Genomic DNA, 20,311 nt, shown 5'->3' with positions numbered 1-20,311 from the left:
GTGTAATTTCTAAAGAAAAAAAGAGCAAGACGCATGCTGCTTCCATAATAGAAATACAGAACAAAGCTTGTTACCAAAAACGTCTTTTTTACAGTATAGGAAACACATTTTAGCACCAACTGCCATGGAGGTGAATTTGCATTTTAACGAGACATTGAGGTTGATATACTAAAGCCATTTAAGCTGTTTACTTAGCACAGGGAATTTTCACTTATCTTAGTGATTAAGGAGGTGAGTACTGCTGATTTCAATCATCCGATCATGTGCAAGCAATAATCTTGTTTTTGAAATTTTTCACTAGCGTGGCCCTGCAGGGCGTACAGCAGGGATATAGGGGTTGTGGGTGGGAAAGGGCAGATCGGGGGGATGCAGGAATCTAGAATACCCAAATGCTTGCTTGCTTCCCCCTGTGGACCGATGCAACTGCGTTCAATGGGAACACAGGCATCCAAAACTCCCAGATGTGTCAAATTCTGAAGATATTGACAAAGGCTGAGCTTCAATGGATTGAAAATTGATGGCACAGGTAAAAAAAACGATTAAGCCTGGTACACGTGATCGGATGTTCCAACAGGAATTGGGTGACGACAGGCTGTTGACAATTGTTGGCCAACTTTCCGCGGACAAATGTTGGATGGCAGGTTTATAAATTTTCCGCGGACAGCGGTCTGTTTGGATTTTCCGAGCGTGTGCACATAATGCCACGTACACGTGATTTGAATTTTGGTTGGAAAAAGCCCTGATGGTTTTCCCGACGGAATTCCGATGGAATTGCGCTCAAGCTGTCTTGTGTACACACGGTCACACCAAATTACAACCTTCAAGAACGCGGTGACGTACAACACGTACGACGGGACAAGAAAAAGGAATTTCAATGCCCAGTAGCCAATAGCTTCCGTCTCGTAGTTGAATCTGAGCATGCGTGAGTTTTTGAGCATCCGAATTGTGTACACACATTCGGAATTGAAATTTTTTCGGAAGTATTGAGAACATGCGCTCAAATTTTTGCTGGCGGGAATTCGGCCAGCTAAATTCCGATGGAGCATACACACGGTCGCATTTTCCGATGAAAAGCTCTCATCGGTCTTTTGCTGGCTGAAATTCCGATCGTGTGTACGGGGCATAAGTCTGTCGGACAAAAGCCCAAAGTACAAACACGCATGCTCGGATTGTATCAGAAGGAGCCCAAAGGGTGGCACTCAAGAGCTGAAAATCCACGCAGTATGTCAGCCAAAAAACAGTGCGTGTTTTTTGGCTGACAATTGTGTGCCGTTTGTATGCAAGGCATGTTTTTGGCCAACGCCCTTCCGACAAAAGTCCAAGGCTTTGTCTGTGGAAAATCCAATCTTGTGTATGAGGCTTTAGAGGAACAGACTCACACAGGGTAGATGAAGATATCATGTGTGTGCCAAATATAACATTCTGTATTTGTATCATACAGTGCACTGTTATAGGCATAGATATTATGGGTGCTATAGTGAAGAGATGGCTGGTGCCATCCAAAGCAAAGTCCAAACACAGAGGTCTCACTGCACACCATTAAGGGTCGGTTCACACCACAATTTCTGCATTCCAGATACAGTTCTGCATGCGCATCTTTGGTCTGTAAGGTAATTCTTCCAAGGCTGAAGTAGTTAAGATTAAAAAAAATTAATTTATTTATTAATTATTATATATTAAATATTATATATCACAATAGCTCAATCTGTGTCTGTAGTGCATGTTCAAACCTTCATACCATAAATAATAACATGTTATTAGATTTTTACTCCAGGAGTATATAATGAGTTCTAGAGAAATGCTTAATTACATTACAATTTAACTAAACCCATTAGATTTTAGTTGACTGAAATGTTCTGGAGATTTTGGTAGACTAAAATATGACTAAAACTAAAACAATTCAGATGACTAAAGTATGACTAAAACTAAAATGGCATTTTATTTAAAAGATTATGACTGAAACTAAATCGACATTTGATGTAAAAATTAACACTGCAATTGAGGACGTGTTCATTTCGATACAGTTTTAATGCGTCTTTTGCCACGTTCCAGATGCGTCCCAAACAAAAAATTTTTTTGATACTTTTCTACTTTTTTGTTACTAAAATGTGAATGGTTGTGGCTTAAAATTGTCCAGATTGTGTTCTGATTTAATAATGAATCTTACTCTGTACAGATCTTTCACACAGCTCCGGACCCCAATGTTCCTCTCCCCCAGGCACAACAACGTTCAATCTCCAAGAGAACCAGAGCCATTTGTCTTTCCACTGGACCAAGAAAGCCCAAGGGGAGATATACACCATGTCTGGCTGATCAAGACAGTGAGTGTTACTAGAATAGCTGACAATAGGGACAGCCCACTGTTTACACATCTAACATTATGTCATACAGTGCATCTGTTGCTTGGGGACAATTTTATTTTCATTTTTAAACTTCCATAGTTTCAAAACTGTCTTATATCTGTTTTTTAGCTATTTATAATTTTTATTTTACAAAAAATATTCAATGAAGGATGAACTTATGACAGACATATCACTTCACAGAGTATTATGGGTTTTATAAAGATTTAGCATGAAAGAAGCTGATTGCCTTCAGACTCTCTGATTGAACCTTCCATGGGAGGAGATGGAAGAGTGAGAAATCATTGCTCTGGCTTTCATTTGTGTAAAATTCAACTTCAGATATTGAGTTCTGTAAACTAAAGGCCTTTAACCACTTGATGACTGCCCCATAACAGATTTACTGCTACATAGCGGCCGTTCTGTGCAGAATCACGCATATATACGCGGTCCTGCACTTCCGCATGGGGGTGCGGTTAGTCCCTTTGTGATTAGTCACAGCAGAAGCTGATCCGCAGGTGCCCGCAAATGGATGTCCATTTGCACCCAACGATCGTCGAGGAGAGAGGCTGGATGGGGCTCTGCATATGTAAACAAGGTATAGCTCAGTCCTGTCAGCAGGGGAAGAAAATCCATCTCATCCCTTAGTGAAAGCAGCACACACAGTACACAAAACACTGGTTAGGCACACATTTAAACCTTTCATTGCTCTAGATGTTTAACCTCTTCACAGCCAGTGTCATTTGTACAGTGGCAGTGTATATTTTTAACACTGATCACTGTATTAGTGTCATTGGTTCCCACAAAGTGGCAGAAGTGTCAGATTGACTGCCACAATGTCGCAGTCCTGCTATAAGTCAGTGATCGCAGCCATTACTAGTATAAAAAATTCCATAAATATATCCCATAGTTTGTAGGCTTTAGCACAAACCAATCAATATACGCTTATTGGGATTTTTTTTACCAAATATGTAACAGAATACATATTGGCCTAAATTTATGAAGAAATTACATTTTTTAAATGTTTTTATTAGATATGTTTTTTAGAAGAAAGTAAAAAAATTGTTTTTTTTTTTTTTTTCAAAATTGTCTGCCTTTTTTTGTTTATAGCACAAAAATGAAAAAGCCCAGTGGTAATCAAATGCCACCAAAAAGCTCTATTTGTGGGGAAAAAAGGACGTACATTTTTCAGTTAAAGTAACACAGTATCGCAAAAAATGACCTGGTTATGGAGGAGATAAATCTTCTGGAGGTCAAGTGTTAAAGAGGAGATTCACCCTCCTTGTGAAGTTTACCCCTCTCGATCCCAACTCTACACAAATAGGGAAGTGGGGGGTTTTTTTCCTTATTTTTTTTTCTTCATTAAAGCGCAGCACGTGCACGTAATAATGTGTATAGTTCCACCTGGGATATACACATCCCATATCCCAGGAGGCCTTGAGTCTTGCATTCAGCTGGTAGAACGGGGGTGGGCCTAGCGGCGCATCATTGTGAGGCTCCGCCGCCTGAACCCAGAAGATGACAATGCAGGACCAAGTCTGGTCACAGAAGGTTGTCAGCGGGACAATGCTGGATCCGGTGGCTGGGTGAGTATCCATACTGTGCCTACAACACCACCAGGTAAACAAGGGTATAGAAAAAAAGGGGGGGGATAAGGGGTGGGTAAGTTGAAGTTCCTCTTTAACGAGACAACTAATGATAACCTGGAAAACATGCAAAAATAATGCCATCTGCTGGCTAAAATGAGAATACAAAAATATTCATCAACATTTTATCTGTGTGATAAAAAATTAGAAAAAAATATGAAAAGAAAATTTGTACAAAACCACTATTGATTTTTTTTACATAAACAAATCTACTCGAAAGACTTGCCAAATGCAAATTACACACAATACCAAAATACCACAATACCAAAAAATGTCAGCATTTTGAAAACTAATTTAGATACATTGTAGATGTAATATATATCTATACACAGTGATGTGAAAAAGTAAGTACATCCTATGGAAATTGTTGACTTTTTCAACACGTTTGAACAGTCAAACATTAGATCTTTATTTGGACGGTGCCCGAAAATAAGGGTAATATATTTGACCAAGTAACACACGGTTTTGTTCATTTTTATTAACTAAGTGGTCAAAATACAGATTTGTCAAACACAAAGAAAGTAAATGTAATCCTATAGTTGCCACCACTTCATATTCATGAAATTAATCTGAGGTTCCAGATTAGGGTCCAATGATTAGAACCTTATTAGGGAGTATGCAAGTGGAATCTGTCTTATTTAACTCCTCAGACATCTTGGGTTTGGTGTTCTTTGTTATCGGCATGTGTGATGTCATCATGCCAAGATCAATAGTATTCTCTAAGACCCTCAAAAAAATTTGTGGATGCGTATAAGTCTGGCATGGGATTTAAATGGATTGCCTGCAATAAAATTTATGGTGGCAATGCTCAGTTCCTGTCTTCTAGTTGGGCTTCTACATTGTCACCCTGTCACATGGGCTTCTGATAGAGACTACAGGTGGCCATGTTAACGCACATTATGCAGGCATTGTTCACTCTTCTCACAATCAGGAAATTCTATGCAGCCATTGCAGAAGTGTATGTATGTCTAGACATGGAGGGTTGAGATCTACTTTAATGTTTTTTTTTTTTTTCCTGCAGGTGACTCTTATAGTAGCAGTCCAACCAGCACTCCAATGGGCAGTGTTGAATCACTGTCTTCACATTCCTCAGAACTGAATGTAAATTCAAGGTCAACTTCTTCACCACAAAGAGACAAGAAAGGGGGTAGCATCCCATGGGTGACCTCCACTCCTTCCTCTAATGGCCAGAAAAGCTCTAGCCTTTGGACCACAAGTCCCGAGTCGAGCTCAAAAGAAGATGCCTCAAAAACCGACGTAGAGTCAGATTGTCATAGTGTGTCTTCTGTGACCAGCCCTGGTAATGTCTCTCCACCGATTGACCTCAACAAGAAAGGACATTATGAGCTTTCTGGACTCAAACGCTCTGCGGCCCCCTCACTTCGCTCCTTACCTTCCACAGAAGGTAGGTGGTTGATGATTTTTGAGCTGTTGGTTCTGGGTAAACTATTCTTATAGGAACACTCCACTTGCAACTTTATTTTCGACAACCCCGTGATATCTGACAGCTACTGCGTCAACTGCCTTAGGTCACAAACCGCACATTCAGAACTTGGGAGATGGTATATGGTAAGGATGTTAACAGCAAGTGCCAGACTCCAGGTGACCTCTGACCGTCTGCTACAGAAAATACACATAAATGTGTCAGTGGAAGAACACCCTCCCCATATTTCTATCCAACTGGGTTCCTTTTTAATCGTAAGGCTTTGCATCTGTTATTAAGTAGTGTGCAATGCTCAGGGGTCTGTTTTTGAAAACAATTGCTGTGTGAATGCCTCAGCATTTTTACAGCCATTACAAATAATCCCCATAATTTGTCTAATGTGCGTATTATCTATGATCATCAGCTCCACCTAGTGGTCATAATGCAGTATTTTCCTGAAATATGAAAACCATGAAAATACAGCATTGTGGCTGCTCAATGGAGTTGATGATCATAGGAAATATTCATATTAGCCCCGTTACAAGGATTATTTGTGGTGGCTGTAGAAATGCTGAGGCGCTCACAAAGCAATGTTTTTATAAATAGACCCGTAAATGTCAGTTTACAGACAAGCAGTGCATTACTAGGAAATAGACAGAGAGAGAGAGCAGTGTCTTCACATGTGCGACAAAGAAAAAAAATGTGAAAAACCTGAATAAATAGAGGAAAGCAATGTAAAAATGGGCCTGTTCAGACCAGTCCTCATGTTTGATTCACAAGCATTATACTTCTATAAATTCTATATAAATACAGTATAACAATATTAATCTAATAACAAAATGTATTTTATACAATACTGAATTCTGATATTTGTAAGAGAGTCGTTACATTTTGTATCAGGTCAGTATTCAGTTCTGTTATATTTTTATTATTTACACTGTTTATTGATTTGGCTTCAATGATTTGCAAAACGTTCTCTTTATTCAGTCACTGAAATAATTTTGCTATAATTTGATGCTGAATGGAACACAGAAGACAATGATCTACATGATTTAGGTGACACCATACATTGTCTTTTATTGATAAGCAAGTGTGTTGATGAAAATGATAATGACGAATAAATGAGTAAAGTTGTCCATACACATATAGATTTTTTTCTGCTCAGCCTGGTGGCTGAACAGAAAAGAATTTAACAGGTTCCTCCATCCACACTACACAGCACAAATGGACGGGTCTGCTAGCTGTCAAAATACCCAAACAGCAGCTACATCTAGTTGGACAGTTTTCCACTGGGATCCATCGATTTTGCAATTGAGGGATGTCGGCTGGGAGATGGCCAACAGGGCCACGCAAAAACCATTTTCTGGAGCTTTTTCTGTGCACAATAAGCTGCCTTGCAAGAGACAGATGAGTTATAAACATAACATGCAGCATAGAGATCCTGCAGGCTCAAATGCAGTCTGTGCCAAAACCACTTGAAGCCCAGGCCTTTTTTTTTTTTACACTTTTTGTAAGTTAAACCTGTATTTTTTGCAAGAAAATGACTTATAACCCCCCAAACATTATATATTTTTTGGCAAATGCCCTAGAAAATAAAATGGGGGGTTTAGCAATTTTTTATGTCACATGGTATTTGTTCAACAGTTTTTCGAATGCAAATGTTTTGGAAAAAATACACTATAATATCAACAAACACAATATAATTCACAATTTTTGGTAAAATATAACAGATGGCATTAGGCCAAGTAAATAGATACCTAACATGTCACACTTTCAAATTTCACATATCTCCATAGGTGACTCTTTATAAACTTTTACAGGTAACCAGATTAGAGTTACAGAGGAGGTCTGGTGCTAGAATTATTGATCTCTCTCTGACGTTCAGGACAATGCCTCACATGTGGTGCGATCTCCATTTACAAATGCGTGCGTTTGTCTTTGTGTACAAGCACGGGGAGACAAGATTTTTTTTTAATTTTGGCAATATTTTTATATATTTTTTTTAATGTAAACATCCCTTGTGACAACAATAGGCAGTGACAGGAACCCTTTATGGAAATATCTGGGGTCTTTTAGTCCCCAGGTGTCTCCTCTGCCCTTAAAAGCATCTGATCACTCCAAGATTGGTGTGTTCAGATGCTTTCACAATTTAATAATGGTGCTGTTTACATATGGGGATACTGGAAGTGAAGACAATACTCCTCGCTTCCGGTTTTCTATACCCTAGAGCTCATCGGGGACCTTCCATCGGCTTTCATTCTGGCCTCACTAATTAGCCCCTAGGATGGCTTTCATATAAAAACCGATTGCCTCTTGTAAAAAACAATACCGGGATGATGCCTCTAGGTGTAGGCATTATCCCGTTATAACCTCGTAAAGTCAAATGACGTATGTATGTGATTTGGTGTTAGGTGGTTAAATCTGGGTATGCCAATCAATACCACTATAGAGCAGTATTCTCACAGTAAGAGCTTAGTAAAGAAAGTACACCTTCAGCGTTTTTTAACATATCCAAATTATGATTTAAATACTACTCTGCGCTCATGTAATCATTGGAGATCACAAACTGCTAGGAGTAGGCAGCCCATTCATGTATTAAACTACAGTGTAGTGAGCACATATCTACATATTAGCTACCTTGTAGCATATTATAACTACAAGGAAGGCATCAGAGATTGATCTGGCTGTGGAATCTGGTTTCCACAATTGTCTGGAATCACGTGTAGTATGGGGATGGGCAGAACTTGGCTAAAGTCATGCAGGGTTTACCTTATTTTAGCAGTTTGTGCTCTCCATTCCCAGTCTTCATTTACAGTGCAGATGCCGACAAGGCTATGTAAATAATGAAATATTTCCACTGTGATTACAGCTATGTAAGCAAAGGGAAGAAAGTATATAAGTGCCCTCACAGGGTATTTTGATTCAACTGAGGGCTGGCTCTTGACAGAACTTCTTTCCTCCTCTCTATTTTTGTGATTGGTTGCCTCAGTTGACAGACAGATGAGGTAGTCATAGGTCAACTCAGCAATAATAGAAAAAATCTGCAAAAATAGAAGGGTAATCTATTACTCCATGGAAACAATTGTCAAGGGATACTTTTTTTTAGGAGACTAGCTGGTCATTATGAAGATGATTTGGCCAAAAGCTATTAAAGCTTAGTGCTAGGAGGTAAAATCCTTATAAATAAAATGTAATGAAGGTATTATATTTCCTTTAGGTATTAAGAGCAGAAGTCCATCTACTCAGAGCCTAACATCCGTAGAGCTAAAAGACATTGGATTTCCAGAATTACCGCCAAAGGTGATGAGGCGAAGGTTGGACACCGGCTCCAGTAATGGCTACCAGAGGCCAGGATCAGTGTAAGCACTCAATTTCCTGTTTGCTGTTATACAGTTTATGCATAAGCTATTATAGCCATGACATTATGATCTCATGTGCTGGCTGTGGTCTTAAGCCAGCCATACATGGATTGAAATTCGGCGGGTTCAGCCGGGACTGGCTGAATTTCAATCCATGTGTGGCCATTGTGGTCGATTCTACCTCTGTTCAACCTCCCTGTTGGTATAGCTCTACTGATCAGTGTAGTCTGATGGTGGGAGAGTCTCCCTGCTGTCAGGATACAAAGACTCAGATTCCCACAACCACATTAAAGGTGTGGATGGGGGAATTGTTTCAGTTTTTTTTGTTCAACCAGTGGGTTGGCCATACATTGGGCAGTTTTTCTTCCTTTAACTAGTGAATTGAACAGTAAAAACTGACCCATGTATGGCCAGCTTCAGTCACAGTAGAACTACAACCTAAAGATGGCAATGTGGATCTGTTTAATACTGTAATTGTCAGATACAGTAGTAGTAAAATAAATATTACAGTAATTTAACCATTACATATCCAAAAGTGTTATACAGGCACTCATGGGTCTTGCAGAGGAAATAGTTCTCCTCTTTCTCAAGGACTGAGCTTCATCGAAATGTTGACAATAAAAACTCTGCTGTCTTGATCTATCTCCTCTGCAAGACCTGTGAGTGCCTCTATACTCATTTTGGATTTGTATGGATTTCTTTGTGGGTGAACACCTGGGCATTTACCTCAAACATAGAGTGCAGTGACTACCCTTGGGACTGTTTAATTGGTGTCATGACGATGGCATCATGTTCTTCACCTTGTTCAATCAGAGAACACTTTTATTGCTTGAAATAAATGCAAGACATTTTGTGAATAACAGCAGTTCTGAATAAGTGACCCCTCATATGGTTACTACAGTATGTAGAAGGAAAGCTGCTTGGCACAGATCCTCCATTTCCTTCTTGAGTACCCTAGAGTCCCTAAAGTAGGCGGAAATCTAATATGCATAACAGTCATCTGTTAGTCAGTGAGGCTATCTTTCAATTTAGGGATGTATAGAGAGCCAGTAAGAGGTGGGGCCAGCCCTTATGTTTCAGTATTTGCATATTAGTGCACCCTACCTAGGTGCTCTAGGTGCAGAGCTCCCAAAACTTTTGCCCTCCAGTTGTTCAGGAACTACAATTCCCACCATGCCTAGTTATGTCTGTGAATGTCAGAGTTTTACAATGCATCATGGGCCGTGCAGTTCTGCAACAGCTGGAGGGCCATAGTTTTGAGATCCCTGCTCTAGAAGATAATAGTGGATATCATCATGCACCCCTGGACACTAGCACAGAAAGTCTAATATTAGTTTTCATTGGCTCCCTAATATGAGTACATACAAAGGTGCCCGTTCCACAGCTGCAACTTTGATTTCACAATAAATAAATAAATAAATAAATAAATAAAAAAACAAAAACTAGATTTTATTGAACCAATACTTTTAAAATATTATAATTGAATACAAGTTCTTCTTTTCTTTTTTTCTTATCTAGAGTGGCAGCCAGAGCACAGCTCTTTGAAAGTGCGGGGTCACTGAAACAGGCCACAATCGGGCGGTAAGGATTTTATACTATTAGATTGTACAGTCTGAGGTCATTTCATAGAAGTATGGGAGTACAGCACAAGGGGTTTGGTACCCCTGTATTACTTCACATGCAATATTTCTGTTATTGGTTGTATTTATGCGCACTAATTGCAGTAGAGCAGCGCTATTTATTAGCATTGCCCTCATTAAAGATGGCTGCGAAGGTCATTCAATGCAGCAGTGTCCAATTAAACGGCTGTTCCCCCAATGAAACCTATGGAGGCCTCAGAGGAACCAAAGCTCCTCACAGTAGCTACCAGAACAGCACTACCTACAGAAAGGAAGGATGAACTACACCTTTCTACACTCTGATGTATTTTGTATGTGTCCAGAACCTATACTTGAGTTTGCGTGAGTAAGGCTGTACACCTTCGCACACAGCAGTTCTACATGCAGCTGTATGCTGCACCTGGGCTTCCCGGGCATGATAAAAAACAGAATGTTACATAGTTACACAGTTAGGCAGCTTTAAAAAAAGACACAAGTTCATCTAGTTCAACCATAAAAAAAAAAAAAATATACAATCCCATATACTCAATCCTATACCCATAGTTGATTCAGAGGAAGGCGAAAACAACCCCCAGCAGAGCATGATCCATTTTGCTACAGCAGGGGAAAAAAATCCTTCCTGATCCCAGAGAGGCAATCGTATTTTCCCTGGATCAACTTTACCTATAAATGTTAGTACCCAGTTATATTATGTACATTTAGGAAATAATCCAGGCCTTTCTTAAAACAATCTACTGAGCTGGCTAGAACCACCTCTGGAGGGAGTCTATTCCACATTTTCACAGCTCTTACTGTGAAGAAACCTTTCTGTATTTGGAGATTAAATCTCTTTTTCTCTAGACGTAAAGAGTGCCCCCTTGTCCTCAGTATTGACTGTAAAGTGAATAACTCAATGCCAAGTTCACTATATGGACCCCTTATATACTTATACATAGTGATCATATCCCCCCCATAATCTAATCTTTTCAAGATTCAGTTCCTCTAATCTTTCCTCATAGCTGAGGAAATGTCTCTTATCAGTTTGGTTGCCCTTCTCTGCACTTTCTCCAGTTCCCTGATATCCTTTTTGAGAACTGGTGCCCAAAACTGAACTGCATATTCCAGATGAGGTCTTACTAATGATTTGTACAGGGGTAAAATTATATTTCTCTCTCTCTCTGGAGTCCATACCTCTCTTAATACAAGAAAGGACTTTGCTTGCTTTGGAAACTTCAGCTTGGCATTCCTTATTGAGCTTATGATCTACCAAAACCTCCAGATCCTTCTCTACCATGTTATTTTGTTTGTCCCTGATAAACCCTTGTGCATAAGGCCTAAGCCCTTGTACACACGGTAAGAGATTCCGACAACCATATCCATCGGATATTGTCCGTCGGATTTTGTCCGAAACTGTTGCATACACACGGTCGGACAAAGTTGTCGGAAAATCCGACGTGATGACGTTATTTCGTTACCACGGGACTACGTTCACACTAGTAGCCAATAGCTTTGGTGTAGGAATTTGATCTGAGCATGCATGGCACTTTGTCCGATCGGAATTCTCTACACATGATCGGAGTATGTCCGATCGGAGCATTTTGTCGGAAAATTTTACCAACAAGTTGGAAAACTTGGTCCGTCGGATACTCCAACGGAAACAGTCCGATGTAGACCACACACAGTCGGAATATCTGACAAAACGGTCCGATCGGACACATTCCGTCGGAATCTCTGACCGTGTCTACAAGGGCTTAGAAGCTCTGGATATGATTCTGTGTATATGGAATTCCAATCATTGGCTGTGAATTTAATGTTGCCGGTGGCAACCTTGTAGAATCTGTGTCAAACCTGCCTTGAGAGAGTGACAGTTAAGGTAAATATTTTATTTGTACTTTTATTTAGATGTGTAAAACTATAACAATTAGGGCCCATTAACAACTATATATTTCAATACACGCCAATTCAAAAACACAGGCTAGCCATTGTTTAAATGGTGCCATTTCACATCTGAATAATTTTCCGGAGTGCCCGATCCATCTTTTTGATGCATTAATGAATATTATTGGGTCGGTTGATTGTAGTGGAATTTTTTTTAAATGCACAATTGTTGGTAACTCATGAACATGTGCATAGAAAGGTGTGCATCTAGTCTTCAAGTGTATTTCTGCTTTTGCAGCCAAATTGGGACATTATATACTTTATATTTGTTACATGTTCCTATTCGCATAGCATAACTTTAAAAAAAAAATATTTGAAAAATTGCCTTTTATTACCTAAACAATTCTGCCTGGCTTTCCCTTTCTATATATTGTTAAGGAGGGGGAGTTATTATCTCCAAGATTAATCCGGTCTGTAATCTGGTTTTAACAGAGGGTGACCTCAAACCTTGGGTGGTACATTGTATAAAATGCACTTTTAAAGCCACTTTTGAAGAAAAATAAATCTACTTTTGCTGTGGGGATTCCCCACACTGCAAAAGTTGAATGCTTGTTAAAGCAGAAGTAACCCCATCAATTTAACAGTTTTAAAAAGCAGTTACATTCCCAGCATGCGGGGAATGCTAACTGTCACATTGGTTGTGCTCTCAACCAAACTGTCAAACCATCCAATGACTTGTGTCATAACTGATCACGTGCAGAATTGGCTTACAGGGGAGATGGTGGGGATTGGTTGCACTATTAAAGGAGCCCTGCTGAAATAAAGTAAGCTTTTCTCTTAATTCCAGACATAAGAATTTTAGATATTTGTTTTTCTTACTGAATATACGGAGTTGGGCTTTGAAACTCTCTTAAATATGTCCTCCAATTGAAAGCTATTCTGAGCAATAGAAGCTCCCCACAGAATACTATCTATAATCCTGCTCCAAAGAAACAACTTGAAAGATGCATTTTTTTTCTTTTTCATTATTTATAGGTATGCTATGTGAATAGTTAGTGGGGGGGGGTTCCCAAACTTAACCGCAAAAGTTTAACTACGCTTCAGTAACTATGTTACTGAAATAAAATAGTTAACGGAAAACGACTCTGACATAAAATACACAGCCCAGAATATTTCTGACCATGGGAGGTCAGAGAGGCATGGGAAATCATTTCTGTGAATGCCAGATACTCCATGAATTATTAATATGTGTTTATTCTCACAATTAATTATGTCTTCTTGGGTAATTATATTTGGCTACTAGAGTAGCATGTTCCTGTGAAATAGGAGAAAGGGCTTTTTTTTATTTGGGCATAGAGGTAGATGGCCAAAGCTCCAGATAATCAATTGTCATTTGCTTGCTGAGACTTGCAGCTCCACAGCATTTGGCCGGCACATAGAGTACTTATATCTGTCAGCCTGATGAGTGTTGAGTATTAGTGTCAGGAAGCTAGTTGGTTGGTAATTTGGACAGGGCATAATCCCCAATCCTCATTAAATTAATAGGCACAATGCCCTGTGGGTGTGGAGATGCCACTCGGTGTACATCTTGCATGTTTGTGTTCCTTGATCATCCGATCGAGGGCAAATACTGCTGTGCAAAATGTAAGCACATTGTTTCCCTGGAAGCCCAGATTCTGAATCTGGGGAAGCAAATGTCAGCACTGAGAAGACCCTCCATACTACAGGAGAGCCAGGAATGTACATGGCAGGTGCCAGCAGGGGCCAGCACAGAGGCGGGTGGAGAAAAAGAGATGCAGGCACTAGGAAAGAGTAGATGGGTGACAGTCAGGAAGGGTAGAGGGAGAAGTGCCAGGGAGGCCGATCCTGGGCAGGAGAATCCCAATAAGTCTGCTCCATTAAGTGACATTGGTGAAACTAGTCAGGGACCAGCACTGCTGGAGCTGAGGGACTCTCCTAGCTGCCGGGGGAAGAACTCCTCCAGTGAGAGTGGGTGAGGGAAGCGAAGGGAAAGGAAAGACAGATTCTGGTGGTAGGGGACTCAATTCTTAGGACAGAGAGGGCAATCTGTGACAAGGACCTGAAGTGCCCAACTGTATGTTGTCTACCGGGCGCTCGCGATTTGGTGGACAGATTACTGGGAGAGGCTGGGGAAGACCCGGCTGTCATGGTGCACGTTGGCACAAATAAGAAAGTCAGAGGCAGATGGAGTGTCCTAAAAGATTTTAGGGACTTAGGAGCTAAATTGAGAAAAATGACCTCCAAGGTAGTATTCTGTGGAATACTATCGGTACATCGAGCCACACCAGAAAGGCAGAGGGAGATTAGGGAAGTAAACAAGTGGCTGAGGAGCTGGTGTAGTAAGGAGAGGTTTGGGTTCATGAAGGACTGGGCTGACTTCTCAGTCGATCATCAGTACTTTCGAAGTGACGGTCTGCACCAAAATGAGGAGGGTGTAGATCAGCTGGGAGTAAAGATGGCCAAAAAGTTAGAGGGGATTTTAAAATTGGCGACGGAAGCAGGGCCCAGAGGTAGAGATAGTCAGCACGGAACATATTCCAGAGGACAGTATTGGTGGCATTAGTGGTAGGTTGAATAAAGCACATAAACCCAAGATAAGTATAGTAACTAGTCCTAGTTGCAATCTTGGAACCCCAATGAGATGATAGTATGCGATCGCTCTAAACTACATGGCATGTTCACCAATGCCAGAAGCCTGGTGGACAAGATGTGTGAACTAGAGATACTGTTGTACGAGGAGGATTTTAATTTTGTGAGAATTTTTAGAGACCTGGTTCAACAGCTCTCATGATTTGCTGGCAACCATGCAAGGGTATACCCTTTATAGAGGGTTCTTTACTGTAAGAGCGGCAAGGATGTGGAATTCCCTTCCACAGGTAGTGGTCTCAGTGGGGAGCATTGCTGGTTTCAAAAAACGATTAGATAAGCGCTTGAATGACCACAACATACAGGGATATACAATGTAATACTGACATATAATCACAAACAAAAGTTGGACTTGATGGACTTCGTCTTTTTTTTCAACCTCTCCTACTATGTAACTACTATGTAAGTAATGTTGAGTTTTGTTGAATAGCTCCTCCATAGTTGCAATCAATTCAAAATAATTTCCAGGCTCACATTGCTGCCTAGCTGGGGTAACACAGTCCAACATGCACATTGGGGATGATTTACTAAAGGTAAGTACATTGTGCACATTACATGCACTAATTTTCAACAGAAAATGCGTGCATTTGATGGAAATCAGCAGATCTTTACCCCAGTTACTAAGCTCTGTGGAAAATGACTGCAACTGACCTTGCAAAGTGGTGCACAGTATATTTGCCTTTAGTAAACCAACTCCAGTGATTCTATCAGGGGCACAGAACACTGTATGCCCAGAAAATGTCTTTTACATGGGAACATTAGCTCATTTCTGTATTTTCAATGTCATGTTTATTAATAAATATGTTAAAAAAAAAGTGTTTTGTTATAAGGTAGCAGTAATTAAGCCAACACCATAAATAAGGGATTTTGTAGCTGACCCTACTGACAGTTTAGGCCATTTCTAGGGGCATAACAAAGATGCTTGATGTACTATCTAGCTCTAGAAAAGCTTGGGGGCTAAATGGTTATTACCTTTCTCTTGAGTTTAAATCCTGCCAGAGATAGCATCTGCATGGAGTCTGAATGCTCTGCTCATGTCTGTGTGGGTTTTGATTCTGATGCTCTTTATTTGTTCAATATCATACTGATATGTTAATTGGTACCTGACCCTGGAGTGAGTGTGTGACCAAACTGACCCTGGAGTGAGTGTGTGACCAAACTGACCCTGGAGTGAGTATGTGACCTAGCGGACCCTGGAGTGTGTATGGGACCTAGCAGACCCTGGAGTGTGTATGTGACCTAGCGGACCCTGGAGTGTGTATGTGACCTAGCGGACCCTGGAGTGTGTATGTGACCTAGCGGACCCTGGAGTGTGTATGTGTCCAAACGGACCCTGGAGTGTGTATGTGTCCAAACGGACCCTGGAGTGTGTATGTGTCCAAACGGACCCTGGAGTGTGTATGTGTCCAAACGGACCCTGGAGTGTGTATGTGTCCAAACGGACCCTGGAGTGTGTATGTGACCTAACTGACCCTGGAGTGTGTATGTGTCCAAATGGACCCTGGAGTGTGTATGTGTCCAAACGGACCCTGGAGTGTGTATGTGTCCAAACGGACCCTGGAGTGTGTATGTGACCTAACTGACCCTGGAGTGTGTATGTGTCCAAACGGACCCTGGAGTGTGTATGTGTCCAAACGGACCCTGGAGTGTGTATGTGTCCAAACGGACCCTGGAGTGTGTATTTGTCCAAAACGGACCCTGGAGTGTGTATGTGTCCAAACGGACCCTGGAGTGAGTATGTAACCTAACAGACCCTGGAGTGAGTGTGTGACCAAACTGACCCTGGAGTGGGTCTGTGAACTGCATTTGGCAGCCTCATTTTTCTTTCAATACAAATTTACGTCACAAAGTGGGTAGGAAGAGGGGCAACACCACATTCAAAATTTTGCCACCCTCTTTATAATATACAGTATGATGCAATGCAGGTTTTAGGATCCCACGTACAAATCAAATCATTTGCAAGGTTTCTATGTATTGGTTGTAGTTGTGTTTCTGCCTGTTTGTCTAGAGTTGCTCTTTGTGCAGCCAGTTTTATTTTCTTATCTGCTGTAAAAAAATGACAGACTGTATCTTTCCTTTTTTATTATTGTAGAAATGCTCACAGTACTGTGTGTGCAGAGGAATATTTCCATTCAGTTTTGCTGAAGATAAACAGCAGTGTTTTACACATTAAATATAAAATTTTATTGTGCATGTGAATTACTTTATAGTATACTTTCATCTTTTAACTAACTTTTTATTTTACCTAACTTTTTTAAGGCAAGCAAAAGCAATGTACTCATGTAAAGCAGAACACAGCCATGAGCTCTCCTTCCCCCAGGGGGCGATATTCTCCAACGGTAAGTCTGTGCTCTAATATTGGCTCTCGGTAATTCTGCATTTTATTCAGGGTGTTACACAGCAAACATAATTTTTTTTTTTCCAGATCTGTTCTGTTACATCTCATCTTCGACTACATAATTTTCTTCTTCATTTCAGATAAATTATGATAACCTCACATATTCCTTTAGTTCCTGTTCTGATCTATTCTCCTTCAATTGGGGCTGATTGTACAGTTTTTGTCTTTTGTTTTATAGTGAAGGAGCACTCAGGACAAAACACACAGTTAGGTAATAGGCAATCACAATAAATAGCTACCTTGCTATTGTTTTGGATGAACTGTTATAAATAATTAAAATTGAAATTTAGTTTAAAAAAATTTTTTTCTTTACAGCTTTACTAACATTACTTACCTCTAATGAAGGCTGTCCCACAATGTGCAGGGTGCTGGATTATGTTGAAATCTTCACTGCAGGGCTGTCCTGTCCGCTTCCTGCTGCTGAACTTCCAGTGTTGCAAACACCTTTAGGTTTCCGGGCTCAGCTGCACTAAAGATGGTCCAACAGGAACACACACACTGTCCTGCCCTCTCCTCCATTAAGAAAAGTTCTTTCACAAATTACACTGCTTTTAACATGATCTATGGATGGAGGAAAGAATACTGTGACTGATCAGATTTACCCCCATTTACAGATCATGTTTCATCTTTTTTCAATAGAGGAGAGGGTGGGAGGAAATTTTTCCTGATCAAATCATCTTTAGTACAGCTGAGCCCGGAGACCCGAAGCTGTTGACATCACACTACAGGTCACACACTTTACCCCCACTTCCACCTAGAGCCCTTATAAGGCACTCAAGAGCTTCCTCTTTGCTACAGGATGGTCTACACCTGGGTTGTGTACTCCTTCTGGACATGCTTACCCTATTAGTTCGCACCCTACCCCATGAGTACCCAACAGGAGAATACCCTCACCATTGGCTGTGGCAGATAGCAGGCAAAAGGGAGCCACAGCAAAACCTCACTCAAACTGGCTTTGTCGAAGGTCCTCAAAACAACCTCAAAGTGGCAATGCTTCCCTCGCACCAGAGCAGGAACCAATATTAACACTGTTCTCTGGTCCCAATTCATGTTCTATTTTAGAAAAAGTGAGAAGCCCTTATGCCCCATACACATGGTCAGACATTCCGACCACAAAGTCCGTCATTTGTTTTTCCAACGGATTTTGGCCCAAGCTTGTCTTGCATAAACATGGTCGCACAAGGTTGTTGGAATTTCCGATCGTTCCGTAGCTGCATATCCACATTTATCCACCTCATCAGCACTTTCTGCACTTTGCAGTAGCAGTCATTTTCAGTTTTCCCCTCTTCTTGCCCTTCTAAGAATTCAGGGTATCCAGGACTCAATTTGCCTCCAGTTGTTAAATAACATCCACAGGACAATTCAGCTGCTCCAGGCCTTCGGTTGAGTGAACAGTTTTCACAGATATAACCTCCAACCTTCTCTTTGCCTGGAATAATATCTCTTCTAATTTTTATGTGATTTTTATTATTGGACAGATTGGGGTAGAGCATTCCAGAGGATGAGAGAGGCTCTGGAGAAGTCCTGAAGGCGAGCATGGGATAAGGGGATAAGGGAGTTCAAGAGCAGGAGGTCTTGGGAGGAGCGAAGAGAGCGATTAGGTTTTTTATTTTGAGACTAGGTTAGTGATGTAGCTGGGAGCCAGGTTGGGACTGGCTTTGTAAGTTATAGTTAGTATCTTGAATTTCATTTGTTGGCAAAGTGGCAGCCAATGGAGGGATTGGCAGAGGGGCATAGCAGATGCTGAGTGGTTTGTGAGGTGGATGAGTCTGGCAGCAGCGTTCATGATAGGCTGAAGTTGGGATAGTCTATATAGAGATAAGCCAATAAGGAGGGATTTGCAGTAGTCGAGGCAAGAGATGACCAGAGAGTGGATTAGAAGCTTTGTGGTGACATTGGTTAGGAAGGGGCATATCTTGGAGATGTTGCGGAGGTTGAGGCGGTGAATTTTGTATAACGATAGGATGTGGGGCCGAAAGGTTAGTTCAGAGTCCAGGATTACACCTAGGAGCTTGGCGTGGGGGGACAAGTTGATAGTTGAACCATTGATATCGACAGAGAAATCAGGGAAAGTGGCATCTGAGGGGGGGGGGGAAATATCATGAGTTTGGTTTTGGATAGGTTGAGTTTGAAGAAGTGATGTGACATCCAGGCTGATATGTCTGCTAGTAAGTTGGTGATGTGTGAGGAGACAGATGGAGAGAGCTAGGGGATGGAGAGATAGATTTGGGTGTCATCAGCGTGGAGATTATATTGAAAGCCATTGGAGGCAATCAACTGACCCAGGGAGGTGGTGTAGATTGAGAAAAGGAGTGGTCCAAGAACAGAACCTTGGGGTACCCCAACCAAGAAGGGAAGAGGAGAGGGGGAAGTAGAGTTGTAAGTGACACTGAAGGAGTGGTGGGATAGGTAGGATGAGAACCAGCGAAGTGTACAGTCACGGAGACCAAAGGAGTGGAGTTTTTTGAGGAGGAGGGGGTGGTCCACTGTGTCAAAGGCAGAAGAGAGATCAAGGAGAAGTAGTACGGAATAGTGTCCGCTGGTTTTAGCCATTAGTAGGTAATTTGAGAGTTTTAAGGAGAGCAGTTTCCGTGGAGTGTTGAGGATGAAATCCAGACCGAGGGGGATCAAGAAGCTTGTTCATGGTCAGATGGTCACTCAGTCGGCTGTAGACCAGTCTTTCAAGAAGTTTGGAGGAGAAGGCGAGTAAGGAGATGGGACATAGGTTGTTAAGATTGGTGGGGTCCAGTGAGGGCTTTTTAAGTATGGGGGTGACTAGCACATGTTTTAGAGAGTTTGGGAAGATGCCACAACCAAAAATGTGTCCGAATTTATATTCAGACCGAAACAAATTGCACACGTCTAGTGTAAGGCCACCACCTGGCTCTCTGCTCATTTTCTACCAGTTCAATAGTTCTCAAGTTCTACCAGGTGAAAGTCTAGTCTTCTGCGTATGCAGCTTTTGGCCACAAGGATCTTGTAGCAACGCTCTGAAGTTGTGCC

General features: G+C 41.1%; 1 protein-coding gene across 1 annotated transcript in view; it reads left to right on the top strand.

Annotated features, from left to right (window-relative positions):
* The window catches only part of ARHGAP42 (Rho GTPase activating protein 42), a 531,185-nt gene that overhangs the window by 506,709 nt on the left and 4,165 nt on the right, over positions 1-20,311 (top strand). Inside the window, exons 19-23 of the mRNA XM_077484403.1 lie at positions 2,177-2,321; positions 5,007-5,390; positions 8,626-8,767; positions 10,286-10,348; positions 17,170-17,249. Coding sequence (XP_077340529.1) covers positions 2,177-2,321; positions 5,007-5,390; positions 8,626-8,767; positions 10,286-10,348; positions 17,170-17,249 — 814 coding nt within the window. The remainder of the gene's footprint in view (positions 1-2,176; positions 2,322-5,006; positions 5,391-8,625; positions 8,768-10,285; positions 10,349-17,169; positions 17,250-20,311) is intronic.

The sequence above is a fragment of the Lithobates pipiens genome, unplaced genomic scaffold (genome assembly GCF_037356315.1).
Source record: "Lithobates pipiens isolate NorthernLeopardFrog02 unplaced genomic scaffold, aLitPip1_a1.2 Scaffold_16, whole genome shotgun sequence".
Taxonomy (NCBI): Eukaryota; Metazoa; Chordata; class Amphibia; order Anura; family Ranidae; genus Lithobates; species Lithobates pipiens.
This window is presented reverse-complemented; position numbering and strand designations above follow the sequence as displayed.